This window comes from Myzus persicae, unplaced genomic scaffold (genome assembly GCF_001856785.1).
Source record: "Myzus persicae strain clone G006 unplaced genomic scaffold, MPER_G0061.0, whole genome shotgun sequence".
NCBI classification, from domain to species: domain Eukaryota; kingdom Metazoa; phylum Arthropoda; class Insecta; order Hemiptera; family Aphididae; genus Myzus; species Myzus persicae.
In genome coordinates, this window is record NW_019104266.1 from 1131203 (window position 1) to 1148988 (window position 17786).

The window sequence follows — 17786 nt, forward strand, 5'->3', positions numbered from 1 at the left end:
AGTAGTAAGTACGGTAGAATCCGCTTAATTGGGACACCTCATAAAGGGGACAACCGCTTAATGGGGACGAATTGGCATAGTCCCGAACGAATGTATTCGTTTAAGGCAATTTAACTTCGTTTTTCCCGGACAAACCATCGGTTATAACTTATAAGTGACAAAAATAAAAACGTTTGATTAAATATTCTGACCTAAATTATCTACTTCTTATCGAAACTGTAATTATTTTATCTTTATAGCTTATTATAATATAGATTATGTCAATCATTTATTTTTCTTCCACTACCACAATAAGAGTGCGATATTACGTTTGTACGTACTAGCCCACGTACAAATTCGAAAAACTTTAGTTAGCGTTCTTTCGTCTCTGTGTATTAACGTATGCGTGTTTTGATTGATCCCAGTTTGTGATGAATTAAGTATGTTGATCAATTCATTTATAATAAATATGTATACATAATAAAATAATTATCTAATTAATGTATGATATGTAATAGGTACCTAATACTAAATAGTAAATATAGTGTACTACTACTAATAATAAATAATAATAATAATATGTAATTAGTAAATAAAGTATGAATTAAGTATGAATGTGTGTATTTTTTAAATAAGTTATTATGTATAGACGTATATGCACTTTAATAGTTTTGATTTACTAGTTATTCGGTTAATCGGGTCCGTCGGATAATGGGGACAAATAGGTCACCGCATAATGTGTAGCAATATTAAGCGGATTCTACTGTATTTAACTTTTAAAATTTGCAGATTTTTTCACCTTCTTATTTTGAGCTTATATTTAAGCCTCACTCACCTTAGACAAAAGATTAACCTGGAACATATCAGATACCACACATCAGATCCAAAAGATTAATATTAAACTCTCGTTCTCGTATGCTCAAATCTATTTTAGTAAAAAACAAATGCACTAGTCTAAAAAATAAACTTATAATCTGCAAAACATTCTTAAAACCTATCTAGTCTTCAACTATGGGATGCGGCAAAAAATCAAATCTAAACAAAATCCAAACATATCAAAATATCAGTCAACTAACTAATGCTCCACCATACATTTCAAATTGAACTCTCCACAAGGATCTTCATGTTAAAACGACCGAAGAAGAATCAGTCATTTTTTACAAGCGATTTTTCTCACGCTTGGTAATTTATAATAACCCATTAATTAGCAACTTAAATACCTTAACGCTTCTTAATAGTCCTCGAGGTCGTCTGAAAAGGAGATGGTGCAGAGATCTATTGCAACAAAAATTCACTTAACCTCGTCTCTCTCCTAATTTCTTATACCTCAACATCACACAATCACCCCTCATGCTAAGAGTCACTAGTGACTTCTTAATCACGTCTACCGTGTTATTTTTAAGTCTCTTATCACATATACCTATTGTGCTACTTTAGTATAGATTTCATCTTTCTTATAAAAAAATAAAAAATAATATTTATATATGAATTATTTTTGTTATTTATTTAAATTTACTATCTACCTATATTTATTAATAATCTTAATAATTATAGTTATTTAAATTAACTGTTTTTTTTATTCATTTTTATCGATTGTGTTTATTGATCAATATTAATTATTATAAATTATGTTTATGAGATGTTTTTCATATTTTCATGAAGGTTATTGATAACAATGTTTAATAAACACAATATTAATTTTAAAAAAAGTGGACAAGTGGGTATCGCAATGCTGTAAACTAGTTTTCGAGTGTGTCATTATGATGGATGTGTTAGATTTGAATTTAATGATAAATCGTTGAATGCGATTGCCATCCTAGTATACATGTATAAATAATCAAATGTAATAGATCATTAAAAAAGTAGCTGAATATGAAATATCCTAAAAAAATTAAAACCAAATGCTCATGAAAAACTAAAGATACCTACTGTCCGGTGAACTTTTTTTTTCTGATATAGGTGAAAAAACTTATTGAGAATCTTCTATTAAAATATTAGCAATGTAAATGAAATATTTTTTAATTTCTTAATGAAAAATAATTAGCAAAATTTTGAATTTTAGAGGTATATAAAATATATTATTGCATTCTCATTTAATTATCACACTGAATAATATTGATATTATGACCTATGAGCATCAAGTAACATACAAATAATTATATCAGTTACGAGTCGCCGACCAATATTATATCATACTTTGCAATAATAAATAATATGTCTGTTTATTTTACATAATGATTTAGTCGGTATTCTCGGACATGATTGTGAATCCGAAGACCATATGACGTGTACATAAATTATAAATTAATATTTAACATTTATAAAAATTATTAGGAAATTATAGTTATTATCATTATTATTTATATTTATCGGCTCTTTGCGCAGAAAGAGACTTCGATGATTTTTTCTATACTATAAAACTTTTAACTGGCACAAATTCTTCATATAAATTGACACTTACGGGTTACAACTTTCAATTACATAAATTATTTAATCCAATTGTTTCATAACTTGTATAATATTACATATATTAACATGTATATCAGTACTTAAAACTTAAAAGTAACGAGTTCCAGTTACATGTTGGTTACGTTACTAGGTGCAATACTATAGGTACGGACATGTGACATGTTTACTTTCCTTGTAATACTCTTTCCTGATTGAATTTGTTCATGAATAAACAATGGCAGAAGAGGAGTAGCATCTATTGTTATTTGTTAACATAGAGCCTCCTCTTCCGTCAGTTATATAGGACAAAAAATTAGATTAGATTAAAACCATAAATAATTAATACAAGTGGGTACTGTTATCTAATAATATGGTTGTTTTGAAAAGGTATTATTCTAAACATTCTAAATCCTATAATAAATTCGTAAAATTCAATAGATTAAATTTATAACTTTGAATTGAATAAAATAATTAATTATAACAGTACCTACCTACTTTTAAATGTTGTGTTTGCTGTAGATACGACGTACGACATTACAAGTACCTACCGATATATATTGTATAAATGGGAGTTTCGTACGTACGCTGTCAACTGTACTGCGCGCGTAGTCGTCGAGTAGTTATACTGTCTGCATAAATATATAATTGATTTAAACTTTAAAGTAATTTGTTTAAAAAAGTTGTAGTTATGGAACAGTGGAAAGGCAAAGTAGCAATAGTAACTGGCGCCAGTGCAGGAATTGGTGAGGCAATCGTTGTCAAGTTGGTGGAATACGGTGTACACGTTGTAGCGCTTGCTAGAGGAGAAGAAAAACTTAAGGTAATTGTTATTAAGTAGGCACTAACGAACTTACATTTTTTTCAATCTGGATTTAAATTTAAATTATAATTAATAAATAGTAAGAACTAGGGAGATCGTGTATGATAGAAAAGTTTATCCAATTTATATTATAATGTAGAGTTCATAATTATTATACAACAATATAAATAATTATAAGTGTACAGAACATATTATTACATTTACATAGACATATACTAATACTATTTATAATATATATGATTCATATAAGTACAAAGACAAGTAAAAACGGTTGAAATTTTGAATATATTCGTAAATACAGTTTAGTATTACAGTTTACTATGATCATTTAATCAGACCAAAAAAATGTTGAAAATATTTTTAAGTATGGAATTAGGTTTTTTCAAAAATCAATTAGATTTTGTTAAAGATGGATGATTGATTACGTTTTTTCGTTTTTTTTAGCTTGGAATTAGGCAAAAAAATTAACAGCGAAGTATAAAAAACCACAGGATTCATGGCTTAAAGTATTTAAAATATCCAAAATAAGCATGAAAAACTTGAAAAACATTAAAATAAGCAATAAAGCAATCCCAAATAACAGTTACCCTCTCAAGGTCTCAAACATAGGGCATTTAAGAAATAGGGTTTTGGTCTTAAGACTTATGTTTTTCCAATTATACTATAAAATAATAGGTATCTCTGCATGTTTTAATAAAAAAGAACGAAAAAAAGAAATAAAATGCATAAAAAACAACCAAAATGAGCAAAAACATGCAGCTTAAAATGTCATAGTAAATCATAGTAACATCAACTAATATAATATTAACAAACCAATTTTCATAGCACCCTGCTAGATTTTAAGTCAAGAAAAAAATTACCAAATGCTATAATAAGTCCCGAACCTTGGTTATGATTTATGTCTTAAAATATGTAATATATTATATTATAAGCCTTTAGCCTATAAGCCTATTGCAAAAATGTTTATTATTTTGAATTTTGATGACAAACAATACGAAAAAAATAAAACATGTAAAATGCATTTCAAATAGTCAAATAATTGTTTTCTTCAAAGTCATATTGAAAACTGATACGACATAAATATTTAAATATTTATTTTGGTTTACCTGTAAATTATATAAATGTAAAAGTGGTTTTATAACATTTATTGAAGAAATTAGCAGAATCACTAAATGGAAAAGGAAATAATCAAGGAACTGTTCATACAAAAGTTTGTGACGTGACAAATGAACAAGCCGTTAAAAATGTATTTTCTTGGGTTGATTCTACACTAGGAGGTGTTAGTATTTTAATCAACAACGCCGGAACTGCAATAATATCAAGTCTTCTAAGTGAGAAAAAACATTAAAATTTAATTGGTGTCTTGTTATTATACAATTAATATTATTAATTGATTTAAGACGGGAAACTGGAAGACTGGCAAGAAATTATGAATTTAAATGTGTTAGCATTGAATGTGTGCTCAAGGGAAGCTTATCAATCAATGACAAAAAATAAAATCGATGGTCATATTATTCAAGTGAACAGGTAAAGGGGGATAGCTAGTGTTCAAAATTATAATTAATTAATTAATTAATGCAACTTGATGAAGTGTAGAAAATATTGAAATACACATGTTCTAAGCTAAAAAAATAGTGAACCATTTTAATTGTTTTATTTTACTTTTATACCTATACACAGTATTGCAGGTCATAATATAACTGCATATTTTGCCATGAAAATGTATAATGCTTCAAAAGTCGCGGTCAGCGTCTTATGTGAGGGACTTCGTCACGAACTACAGTTAGCAGGGTCAAAAATCAAAGTGTCGGTATGTACGTGTCGCAAACGATATGAAGCCGATATTTCACAGCCACACATACGGTACTAGTGCGTTTTTCGATTTACATTTTGTTTGTACTCGCATCGAATGGCTTTTAAATCCTTCTACGCGAATGAACTTAAATAATGTAAATCGAAAAACAAAAAAACGTAGTCGTGAAATGGCCTAATTACGCAATATGTAATGATCCAGTCATAATTTGTACAATATTTGTAAAATACTTTAATATTTTAAGAGCATAAGTCCGGGAGGAGTTGAAACAGACCTTTTATTACGCCTTCTTGAACGCAGTAGAGAACCAGGTTCGGCGTATCAAGTAAAGGATCTAAACATACTTAAAACTGATGATGTCGCTAACGCAGTTATAACCACTTTGGCCACTCCGCCAACTGTACTTGTAAGTTATTTTGTTGGGTATACCTTTCTATATCATTCATATAATTATTATTAACGTTTCTAATAACCAATTAATGTCAAATCAACAAAATAATGAAAAAATATTAGTTTTCATAATCGCAGACTAAGAAAACAGACTTTTAATATTATGCTTAAATGATCATTCTAGTTGGGTTCCAAGTACTAGGGGCTAATCGTATTTACTACACTAGTCAAGTCCGAGATTATTTTAGGTTTATCACTATTATTGGGTCCCGGATTTATTCAGGTACTACACTAGTCGGATCCCTAATATTTTTTTTATAGTGAGGAGGTATTAGATACTCTATACTAACATTTTCCTTCCTATTTTAAGTTTTAACAGACTTAAGGAGCTAGGACTATAGATGTTAAGACTGTATATAATAAAAGAAAATGCAAAAAAAACATTTTTGACCTTAACTCTGGTCTAATTTGATCATAGGTTTGTTAGGTCCTAAGTTTGTCGGATTGGGAAAGACAACGTTAGTATGGTGTGGTAGCCGGTAGGTACTTAGGTACCTAAAAATATTAGGGAACTAACTATTGTAATTCTTAAAATAATTACTGACACAACTAGTATAGACATTTTTACCCAATTCGCGTGCAGCCGCTTTAATCACTTGCCTATAGTTGTACGCCTTATAAATTACAATAAAGTCATCTATTTATCTACATAAACGGCTCGCGGCCCCTTATTACCTATTGTGTATTTGCATAACGACACTAAGGCTGATTAACTAATGTAATTAAGATTAAATTAAGTTATATTTATAATGTAAAAAAATAAAGTGTTAACATTATATTCGTGTATATCAACAGATAGCTGAATTGACCATCATAGCTAATGGATCAACAATTCAATCACATTTTCAACCATCGCCTGCAATTGTGGAAAACATATTAAATTCATAAAAATATGTATTTCATATTAAACACGACCACATTTTCTTGTATTATGATTGATTATAAATTATCGTAATTATTGTTAAAAATTACTATTACAAATAAAACAGCAATTCAAAAAATAAAATAATGCGATCTGTTTTAATTTTTTATTATATAATTTTGTCAACCGATAAATTATTATATTTCAGTGTTACTAGTGATAAGCTTGTTATTTATGTATAATGTTCATGCAATTTAAATTAATTTGTGTGCAGTTAATCCATAAAAGTTTGAGGGGAGAACTCCGCCTAAATAATTAAAGCTACATCTCCGATCTCCGTAAACACAAAAATAAAATTTGTTAATAAAAACAAGTTTTTTTTCCTTAGATGCTAAACTGATTCAAGCAGAAGATTCCCGGTTAAACTAATATTGATTCGCCTGTTATACTATAAAAGGTACTCAGTAATAATTACTACTACTTGCGTTTGTTCTTAACTTTGTACATTTTTGACTAAGCCTGCAAGCTCCCTGATCAGAATCGTTTTCAAAAATATGGTCTTAGACGACTCAAATCGTGTAACACACTGTTTTTGCTGATACTTTGACACCTTATTTGTACTAAAATCATGAATAAGTACCAAACATCTGTGAATAAGTGAAATTCAGTTTAAAAAATAATAATCAAACATACACTTATAAAAACCAATACACTCCTAGATCAGCTCAGAATCTACATCGCGAACGGATTAGGGATTCCACTGGATTTAGGTACACCATTGCATCGCTCGGGGCACTCGACCTTATCATTTATGCCTGCTGGAGCAAAAAATAAATTAAACGGAACTCATGACACCAATTCCGCGTTGAAACATTTTTTAATAAAACACATATCACGCACATTTACTGAGGTTAGATTATTATTTTTCCACGTTCGATTTTACAATCAAGAACTTTCCAGTTCATTACGGTTTTTTATTTCCACAACAGGCGTATAACCGGCGTTCGTGTAAATAACTGTCCGGAGTCATAGCATCACACCCACGCCCGTATGACCGTGCCCTGTACTGCAAGGGCTACCCATCTATATATTTAACCGCGGTAACCCGGGTGTGTGATGCGCGTGCCAAATGACATTAGTCACGAGCGGAAAAATCGAAATGTATATTATGGTAATCCATCGTAATAACTGGCCGCTCTCTGCAACTTAAATGTTCGCCAATATATATATCATTATATGGTGGAACGGGCAGGGAATACAAATGGCGCGTACCCATATACAGGAAACCGAAAACAGATTCACTGCATAGTGTAACACATGGACGGGGTCTATTATGATAATAAACACACATAATACACCGGTAGAGGTACATAATATTATTATATATTTATACACCTATAGGTTGGGAGGGGAATCGGTTAACATTGAATTTTCACAACGGCGTCGTATATGACAATATAATAATGCAATACATCTGCCACGCCAGTGATGTAAACGCATGTAAACCGTATTCAGATAAAAAAATTTCCGTGCATATATTATACGGACACTATATTATATACTTGTATACTTATGTGTATAGGTACATAATTTATCTGTGTACAGGGTGTAAGTTGTTTCGGCGTGTCCGTCCTCGCCGCCAATGACTATAATATTTCTATTTTGAATAGGAATATTTTGGAAAATTACATTCAATATATATAATATATTGATATAGGTACTTTAAATAAGAAGCGTCTTATAAGATGAAAATCTAAATGGTCTATTTGGCCTAGGATACTGGAACTTGAAGTAAAAAAAAAAAATTACTAAAACTATTATTTTTGCATTTCTCGCTGCAGGTGATTTCACAGGTAAGCCAAATCATAAAATCCAAGTTATTTGCATAAATATTTTAAAGTCGAATAACTATAGCTGCGTTATAACAATATTTTCATTAGGTTTATTCTATAATATTACGTTTCAGCAGCACATACGACTGGCGGGTGATGAAGCCATGAAGGAGTACTTACACGTGTAGCTTAGTAGACGGGTGAGTGGATGTGTGCGGAAAGACATCCTATACATCACAGGTGGTGCGTATATATAGTTACACAGGAACTTATATATATAATATAAATATATAGAAGATATATGTCTGTTACTACAGGCCACAGCGCCTTCGGTTTCGATCGAGTGTACTGTCATAATAATAATTACAATATATATGACGGTATAATTCGATTATTTGAATACTATTAAATCCTCAATCACTCGCACATATCATTATTTTAACACGCCGTGTGCTTCCTATTATTATTACTACTATTTTATCATTTTTTTTTTCTTCTACCAATATACGACCATGTATAGGTACTAGCTGGTAGGTAGGTAGGTAATAGGTATACCTCATATATATAATATTATAACGCCGTATTGTCATCCTGCACGACAGCATAATATGATGGTATATTATATACAACTGTAAATATTATCTTGTTCGTTGGAGTTTTTTTTTTGACACTGTTCACCTCATCTATAAATATACGAATATTAATATACTTGTATTATTTGCAACTCATACATATAGATATATGTATAACATACAGAGTGTATCTGAAAGTGTGTTGGCCAGTTGGTAAAAAGCCAGTTGCACTTGCAAATTCCCTGCCCTCTCACACTTTTCCCCGTCTTAACTAAACTCAGGTTGAGCGGATAGGTTATCCAGTTTCAACCTCACCGATACCTATCTACCCTGTTTACTTGGGCACAAGTCCATTTCGTATATAATAAATGAAGAGTAAAAAAATCACACAAATAAGATCAAATCGAGCAATCTCAATATCATTCTTATATATAATTTTTTTTTTTTTTTTTTAGGGGGAACCCACGGAAAAATGGGCGTGGGGGAGGGGGTACGGTAGGGAGTTCTTTGTATTGGCTTAGCAGGCTTTTTATGTTGGTAGGCTTCTAACAAGTGTTTGTGTGTGTGTGTGTTGCAACTTTTTAGATAGAAATAATTACCAATAATAAGTAAATACAGTTTCAAATAATAAAGGAATTTAATAATTTAAAATATTATATTTTACAATCGAAAAATCTGTATTATAAATATGCTTTAATTATTTTACTACCTACTCAATGCAGATTATTGATATTATTTTTTATAAATTACTCCTGTTGTACTTCGCCAGCAAGAACTCTACTCTGGTGTGTACCATTTAAAAATCATATTTCAATTTGTAAAAAATTTATTTTGAATCATTCTAAGAATCTGTTTTATGATCATAAATTATTTTGAAATCACGGTACTTTTAAATGGAGTGAAGACTGCGTTGGGTTTCCAATATTTTTTTTTATTTCATTAGATAAAACTGACCGCGGCATCAAAGGCAATTTGAATGTATTACATTAAAATACATTTAAAATTAAAATTCACAGTTTACAGTTACATTTGCGCATTGAAAAGAAGATACATAAAGATATAATGGTGTATTATATATAGAAACATCGTATATTTTTTCCAATATTCTGTTTTTGTCTATATTATTGTTTGACCGTCATTAAAAATTGTTCTCAGTAGTTTCTATACTCTATCAAAACGCGTCCATGATATTAATCAAGTAAATACAGTTTTCACTAGTAAATATTAAGTATACTAACTAAAAACAATTTACTACCCTATAACCTTACATGGTTTATGTTTAGCTTAGTTCAGATTGTTCAGAATCGTATTTTTTTTTTAGAATGCGATAATATTTGTCTTTACTTTTAAACTCAATATCACAAGTCGCAACACATTCTTTCTCGTGCATACCCACCATATTGGATAACTTTTTTCTTTAAATCCGAATATGTATCATGCTGAACGGCGACGAGAATTTATACCAACGGGAACACAATATATAAATTATATACACATTCAAAATTATATTTACATAAAAATAATTGTTTCAACCGATGAACACAATGCATTTTGTTTGAAATTCAAAATATTTTGATTGCGATTAAACTATTAAAGTATAACTGAAGCCACGTTGATGACAGTCAATTATAGTAGAACACTTGTTTGTTCAATAAATAATAATAAACATTTTTCTGTGTAATGAATTATTTCTACAGATATACAGCTGTATATTTACTGTACTATTAGTATGTAGAGGCAACTGCAGTGACATATTCTATCACTTAACTTTTAAGTTGTCAACACACAAGCGCACTTATAAATTATTTTAACACATTGATGTTCACAAGAAGCTAACATCATTCTTATGTTGTAATACATGGGTTCGATCTAATATATTGCATAAAAGCTGCGATTTACTTCGTCTTACACATTATATTCGCACCTATTTCGTCGGTGTATCAAAAATAAGTTCCCCATACTAATAATTTTAATTTTTTTTTAAACACCTTATTTGAATTAGATTTCATATTGTACATTTAAATTCATAATATATACATTATAATATACCGTCGCATGTCTGTGTTTTTTAGTGTTCACAGTTTAATTTTTACTTAAAATATACTTACAACTATTTCTTCCTTGATTTTATAAGAGTTATAGAAACTCTATTATCATCACAATAACCAAAATAAAGGTATGAAAAAGGCATGAGACTCTTTCTTAAATTAAATTTGTATTTATTTTAACGAATAGATACGTCCTTTTGATATCAAAAATAATAGTATAAAAATGTCCTACATGACATATAATATGAATAATGGTGGATGATATAATATATAATATATTTATATTGAATATTGTTTTATGATATGTTTAATGTATGTATTTTTATGTTATTCAAATTTAGTAAAATGATTATTGCTATACAAATTGTGTCACAAATTGCACTATGGTTTCATAATTTAAATTTAAAAAAAAATATCCTCATCTTTTTATATTTGCATTAGACATAAAAAAACTTCAAAAAGAGAACATTTTTAATTAAATTTGTAGAATTTTATATCTTTCATCGGTTTTGTAATACAAAGTCTTTACTTATAATTTATAAGCAAGTGGAAGCTGTTATCGCCAGACTAAAATGTATTCTCACATTATTGTCTCGTGTCTGCATTCCATTAGGTTTACTATTCATTTTTTGTTGTAAATTATAATTTTTAATTCGAGTGAGTGAGATTCACTGAAGAAGTCACGTGCAAAGCGTATACTCAAATAAAAAAATCCTTGAATACAACGTCTATAGGTACCGATTTTACAGCATGTATACAGCTATCTATGCTTATTATCAATCGGAACACAAGTATGAAAACATTATTATACATTATAATGATGTTTGTGGTAGAATTAATCATCTCCCACCCTGATGCAAAATAACGTTGATCCGGTGTCAAATAATTTGGTTTCGATTATTAAATATTAATAGGTTTTCACGTGTTGTAGTATATATGATGAATGAAATATGTGATTTATATCCTTTTGATGTATGCTATTATATTTGTATATTATGTTGTTTATGTCTTTGACGAATTATTGTCCATGTCACGCATAGTATTAACTATTCAGCACAGTATAGTAGAGTTTTAGTAGTAAAACTATAATAAATACCGGAAAGAGTGGCTCGGTCGTACGCAGAATCTGCGCCAACGCTCTGAACCGGTCGTCGTTGCTGGCATTCGGATGGGTGACCACCGGGTTTTTTAGCAACACATCCTTGCCACACATGCAAATAATTGTTTCAAATCAACCGTTTCTCCCTAAAAACAGCTAATGGCCAAAGTTGCCGGGCTTTAGATCAATAAAAAAATAAATAAATAAATACCGGAAACCGGCAATAATATTACATCCATTCACATCGCGAATTATTTGTTACCATTTACTACAAAGCAGTGTCTGTTATTGTGACTTGCGAGTTGACTAATAGGTTCAATTGGTACATTATATACAATTTAATTCTATAATATAAGAATATATATATACTATATTCTATTATATATTATTTATCAACTATATTGACGTCTTACAAAGTCAACATTTTAGTATTTAAATTTTAAATCATTCACCTCGGGAAGATTTACATGACCTTAAACGTGAATTAATAACATTTAATTCTAAAAACATTTTTTTTTTATTTATAATTTGTTATATTTATATGAAAAATAAATTGATATGACATGTTACATATGTCAAGGATGACAGAATTGAAGAAATGAAAAATCATCATCAGATGAATACTTTGTCATAAATATTATTATAAACACTAGTACAATATTCTGAAGATTCTGTAACAAAGAGGGATACTACTACAATTATTATGTCATTTCTTCAACACATCAACCTTAATATAATTGAAACCTATTCCTAATGGAATTTTCCATTTGAAATAATAAATTATTATCCATACAGCAGTTATAACACTTTATATACATAAAAAAACATAATGTGATCATTTTCTGCAACATTTATCTTCCGAGTTCATTTTTATGTGTTTAAACATTAAAATAAAGTTTTGATAAGAAAATACGTGCCAGAAGTAGCTAATATAACTGGTATAATAGTATTATTCTTGATTATTGGGTACTTATATAAGTTTTTAGCTATTGTCGTATTGTCGTAACTTCAAACGGTTACAAATAATAAACTATTTATTTTGTTCATTAATTTACAGGTACATACACGTCATAAACATTTCGAGAAAAATATGTTCCAGAGCACTAAGTAGAAATAAAACCTGTAACTCGCATATTATGCTGTATATTATAGCTCGTTATTGAAATAGGTCAGTGTAATAGATGTGTTAAATAATTTAACAGGGTAAAAATGGGTTGTATGGTCTAAACGATTTGTTTTATACATTTTTGAAAATTGTCTAAACAATTATGATATGATATTACAATTACAAACAGTACCTATAGAATCCAGGTAAATATTATGTTAAAGATAATTTTTTTATCATGATTCATCAATGCATTAAAAAAAGAATTCATAAATCATTATACCATTCAAAAAAATATACCGAGTGGAGAATAAGGATGTATCCTTAATTACTTCTATCTATGTATTTATAAACGTATTATTAGTTTTTTCTTAACTTAGTGGGTAGAACTGATTTTTATCAAAAATATTGTAATATGTCTAATTATTCTAAGTCATACCGTAAATTAGTGCACTAAATAAGTTTGTGTTACAGGTACATAAAATCAGAATAAATATTTCAAAAACTTCATTGTCTCTAAGGTTCCAAGCCTCTGAAGTTAATATTTTTAAATTAAAATTAAATTACTTATATAAATTCAAGTGAAATTGTTATTTTTTGTTGAAATATTTAACTTCTTCATATGTTTAAATTAATAAAAATAATGTCTCTGCATTTCCTTTTTTTTTATATTTTTACACTTTAAAAGCTGTCAAACAACTTATGAGTAGAACCTTGCACTAAAATAAATTCAATATTTTTGTGGGAGAAACAAAAATGTCATCATTATAAATCGTCATCTATAATACTCTCATCATTATAATATCATTTACGAATAATGCATTTCCCGCTTGGAAAAATTTGGATTGCTATTTAATAATAATATTATAAAGCAAATTACTGAGATAGAAAATAATTAATTTCAATAATGTAGTGCTCTAATCAAATGGTACAAAATAACATTTATGAAAACCACTGAAATGATATTTGAGAAAATGATCGCCCTGTAGAAAACTGATGTATATTTTGTATTCAAAATAAATTGACCTCGATCACATCATAGTTATCATGCACATTCATGAATGGAATGTCGACTGTATTTTTCCCTTTTTTTTAGTACCCTAAAGACTTGGTCATTGCCAAGGTTAAGTGTTGATAATTCGTTATGAAGATTTGAATTTTTTTTATATATAATAATCCATATATTATGCTCATAAATATTGTTATATTTTACATATAATGTTTATTAGGTATTTTATATTTATCTTACCATCCAATGATGCAAGGTTGACACGAGACAATATTATTATGATGAACACCATCATGTGGCTCGTTTAGTCACTACTCACTCGTCATTGCAGATGAAACTGTTTTACTTTCTAACAATGAATATATTATTGTATACAACAAAACGCACAGAAATATAATGTATATTAATAGAATCGTGTTTAACTCGATTTTATAAAATTCTTATCGTTTAAAATTACTATATAGTAAATATATATTCTGTAGCATAAAAGTAAATATATTGTATTTGCAAATCGCAAATAATACCAACTGAGTACGCAAAATTCAAAACTACTGAAGAAAAGAAATTGAACGTCACATAATAAAGAAATGTTAAACGAATTTGAAACATTTTAAATATTTAATACATTAGAGAATGTTATATATGAGAGATAAAATACAATTTAAACCTTGGAAAAATTAATGCGGAATATTAAATTTAAATAATTTTATACAAAATGAATAATATTGGGTTAGGTATACAATGTACATGTCATACGAATGGAAATTTAAATACCTATTCGACTGTTGTGGAAATTCAAATCATCTTAAAGAACTTATAAATTATTTAGAAAATGATAATAGATGCATTATTATGATATAATTATTAATATAAAAATTGTGTAGGACACGCCAGAGCCACTCTTGGATTCCTGGTGGAGAGGATGACTCCACCGTTTTTCAAACATATGAAACTTATCTCTCCGTCCAACAAACAATAATTTCAAACTCTTTGAAATATGCTCAAGATAGGTTCTAACACAGGATATCCCAAAATGTTGACGCCGCACATTGCACCTAATCAATTTTTGTTTGCTCAATTAATATGTTGGTAACCTTCTTTAAAATAATAAAAAAAAATTTCGTCTTTGAAAAAAAAATAAATAGTAAATAAATAGTACAATTTAATAATTTAAATTGTATACAAGTATATACGCAGGCCTATAATACACTATCTGTAAGCATTACATTGTAATACAGTGTATATGTAAAAATAACTTTAATTATTACTATGTTAAGATTTTAAAATGCGTTTAATTGTATATTGATTATAATATAGGTACATACACAATTTATATAGGTACTTAGATGATATTATGTATATATGTAGAAATATCCATGTATTATGCACACCTGTACACCTTATAATATGTACCTATAGCATATACACACATATATTCATCATTTTGTAAATTTAGAAACAAAGATTATCTTTTGATGCCGTGTTCAAAATAGTCCTGTACATTTCGTGTCATCGTGTGCTATTCAGTTTTCACTTTGTAACACTTATCTATTTCCCGAGCATCGGATTATATTGTAATCAGGGGCAATTCAAATGAGGAAGAGATATAAAAACCGCATAATATGATATTACATAAGAAATGAGGTTGAGAATTCATGAATATGTTCAAAAATATTCGAACCAAAGGTAAAATTATAAAATAGAAGGTTAGGTACCAACCTATATATTTAAGTAAAGTTTTAAGAAAAATTATCCTACGCTCGCTAATTTTCTAAAATCAAATGTTTTAATATTTGGTAGATGAGAAATTATACTTGAATGCATTGTTGAAACAAAATGCATAGTTATAATAGAATCATTTATGCGTTATTTGTTGTAAATGTATACAGTACCAAATGTATTAAAATGTATCGACCAATACGTGTGATTGCAATGTTTGACATTACAACATTTACAAACAAGCCTATTGTTAAACAGGGTCAACAATTACGAATCCTAGCTGACCCAAAGTGGTCTTTTAAAATTCAAAATAAATGCATTGTAAATGTGACACTGACTCTGAGCATTTAAAAAAAAAAACATTTACAGTTATTAAAATGTGTATGCTGTACACGGACAAAATGCTAATAATAACATTTCATTCGTCGTACGTTAAAATATAACACGTATTTCACTGATGTGCTATACAAAGATTTCATACCTAATAAATATTATTAAAACCATACTCATATGAATTTCAGGCGTAGTAGTGGATTCAGTTACACTACATTGTTCGAATGTATTATTGTCCGGTGGAAATTGTCTTGTAGTGCTATGTAGGAACATTACCTATCTCAACAGTAGTTACTAGTTATTACTTATTAGTTACTGATCGAAAACATTTTTTTTTATATTAGGCTAATTAAAACTTCTCTTGAAATGAATGCCAAACAGTGACATTAAAGGTATATTACTATATGTCTATATTATAAGCATACTATATATAGGTTCAAAAACTAATTAGAAATTAAAATCAAATACCTACCTACTAAACGATACATTATAGTTTATAAAATAGTTAAAATATGGTCCAATGTGTTTTAGTTTTGAATTAAAAAAAAAAATATTGTAGTTTCTATTGCTGATAGAAAAAAATATTTTACAATTAACATAACACAACTCTAAATTTGTAAATTTGAAGCCCTATTTTATTGAAGCAAAACGTTTTAAGTTATACTTTCATTTCGGTCAGTAAATCACAATATATACTACTATACAGTTATCAAACCAAATCGTGTAAATTAAGAGAATGTCTATAATCGATATAAAGTGGCAGGAAAAGTCATTATTCGAATATAGTCGTGCATAATCCGCTTATAATTTACCAATACCTAATTTTATACTGTACTCGATGTTTCAGTCTTCCAGACCGAATATCCGAGCAACTTTGGTAATGCATTGATATGTTTCTAGTCTACAGTACCTGTGGTTTTAATGATAATTTATCTTTAAATTATACATTCCATTCGGAAAATAACATACGACTTTACTTTTGCTAGGTATTGAATACTTTCAATTATTGAGTGATCGTGTTTGAAATGAATTTCTAATATGAAAAAAAAAAACGATGTGATTTGTTGCGCAATAGAAAATTAAACAGTGTATAACAGAGAGTAATCGTTGATATGCTTAAAACAAATCTAGGCGACTAGCAATGTAAGCGTTAGCGTCTATAGTAATATATTCAGAAACGACTATCGTGGATTACATTTTATATACCATTCTTTTTATGTACAAACGAAGATCGAAGATGGACGTTCGATCTTAAACATTAAATTATGTATAATTTATTCAGTCCTTGGTCATTTCGGTTGCAAAAATAATGTGATCTGAGCGTTGCAATGTGCTGTCCTTTTGTGTACGAGCAGAAGACTACATCATTATTTTCCGAAAATATAATTTAAAATTCGATTTATTTTGAATAGCTTTTGCAAACTTACATTTCGCAGACAGACGTTTATTACGTAACAGTATACGATATTCGAATAATAATAATAATTATGATAATATAACAACTTTCATTAGTAGAACATGGATTTAACGTATATCGATGCACAAGTGCATAAACAATTCAACTATACCTAATATTTTTTATGAAATTATTATTTATTAACTAGATAAAATACAATCTATTGTTATGGCTGTGGATTAGGTGCTTATAATTGCGGTGCTTAACATTTTCACACAATTAAATTGAAGTCATTTGTAAT

At 28.7% G+C, this 17786-nt stretch overlaps 1 protein-coding gene across 3 annotated transcripts; it reads left to right on the plus strand.

Annotated features, from left to right (window-relative positions):
* Positions 1-298: 298 nt before the first annotated feature.
* LOC111040655 (farnesol dehydrogenase-like) lies at positions 299-6516 on the plus strand. 3 transcript variants are annotated; one of them, XM_022324640.1, is made up of 8 exons: positions 310-419; positions 2947-3043; positions 3108-3247; positions 4401-4578; positions 4648-4774; positions 4928-5057; positions 5305-5466; positions 6306-6516. In XM_022324640.1, exons 3-8 carry the CDS (start codon positions 3116-3118, stop codon positions 6396-6398), a joined length of 822 nt encoding a protein of 273 aa, XP_022180332.1. In that variant the 5' UTR covers positions 310-419; positions 2947-3043; positions 3108-3115; the 3' UTR covers positions 6399-6516. The 3 variants fall into 3 exon arrangements, with proteins under 3 accessions (XP_022180333.1, XP_022180332.1, XP_022180330.1); XM_022324641.1 differs by lacking the exon at positions 2947-3043 and having other exon boundaries at positions 299-419; XM_022324638.1 differs by having other exon boundaries at positions 2947-3247.
* The last annotated feature ends 11270 nt before the right edge of the window (positions 6517-17786 follow it).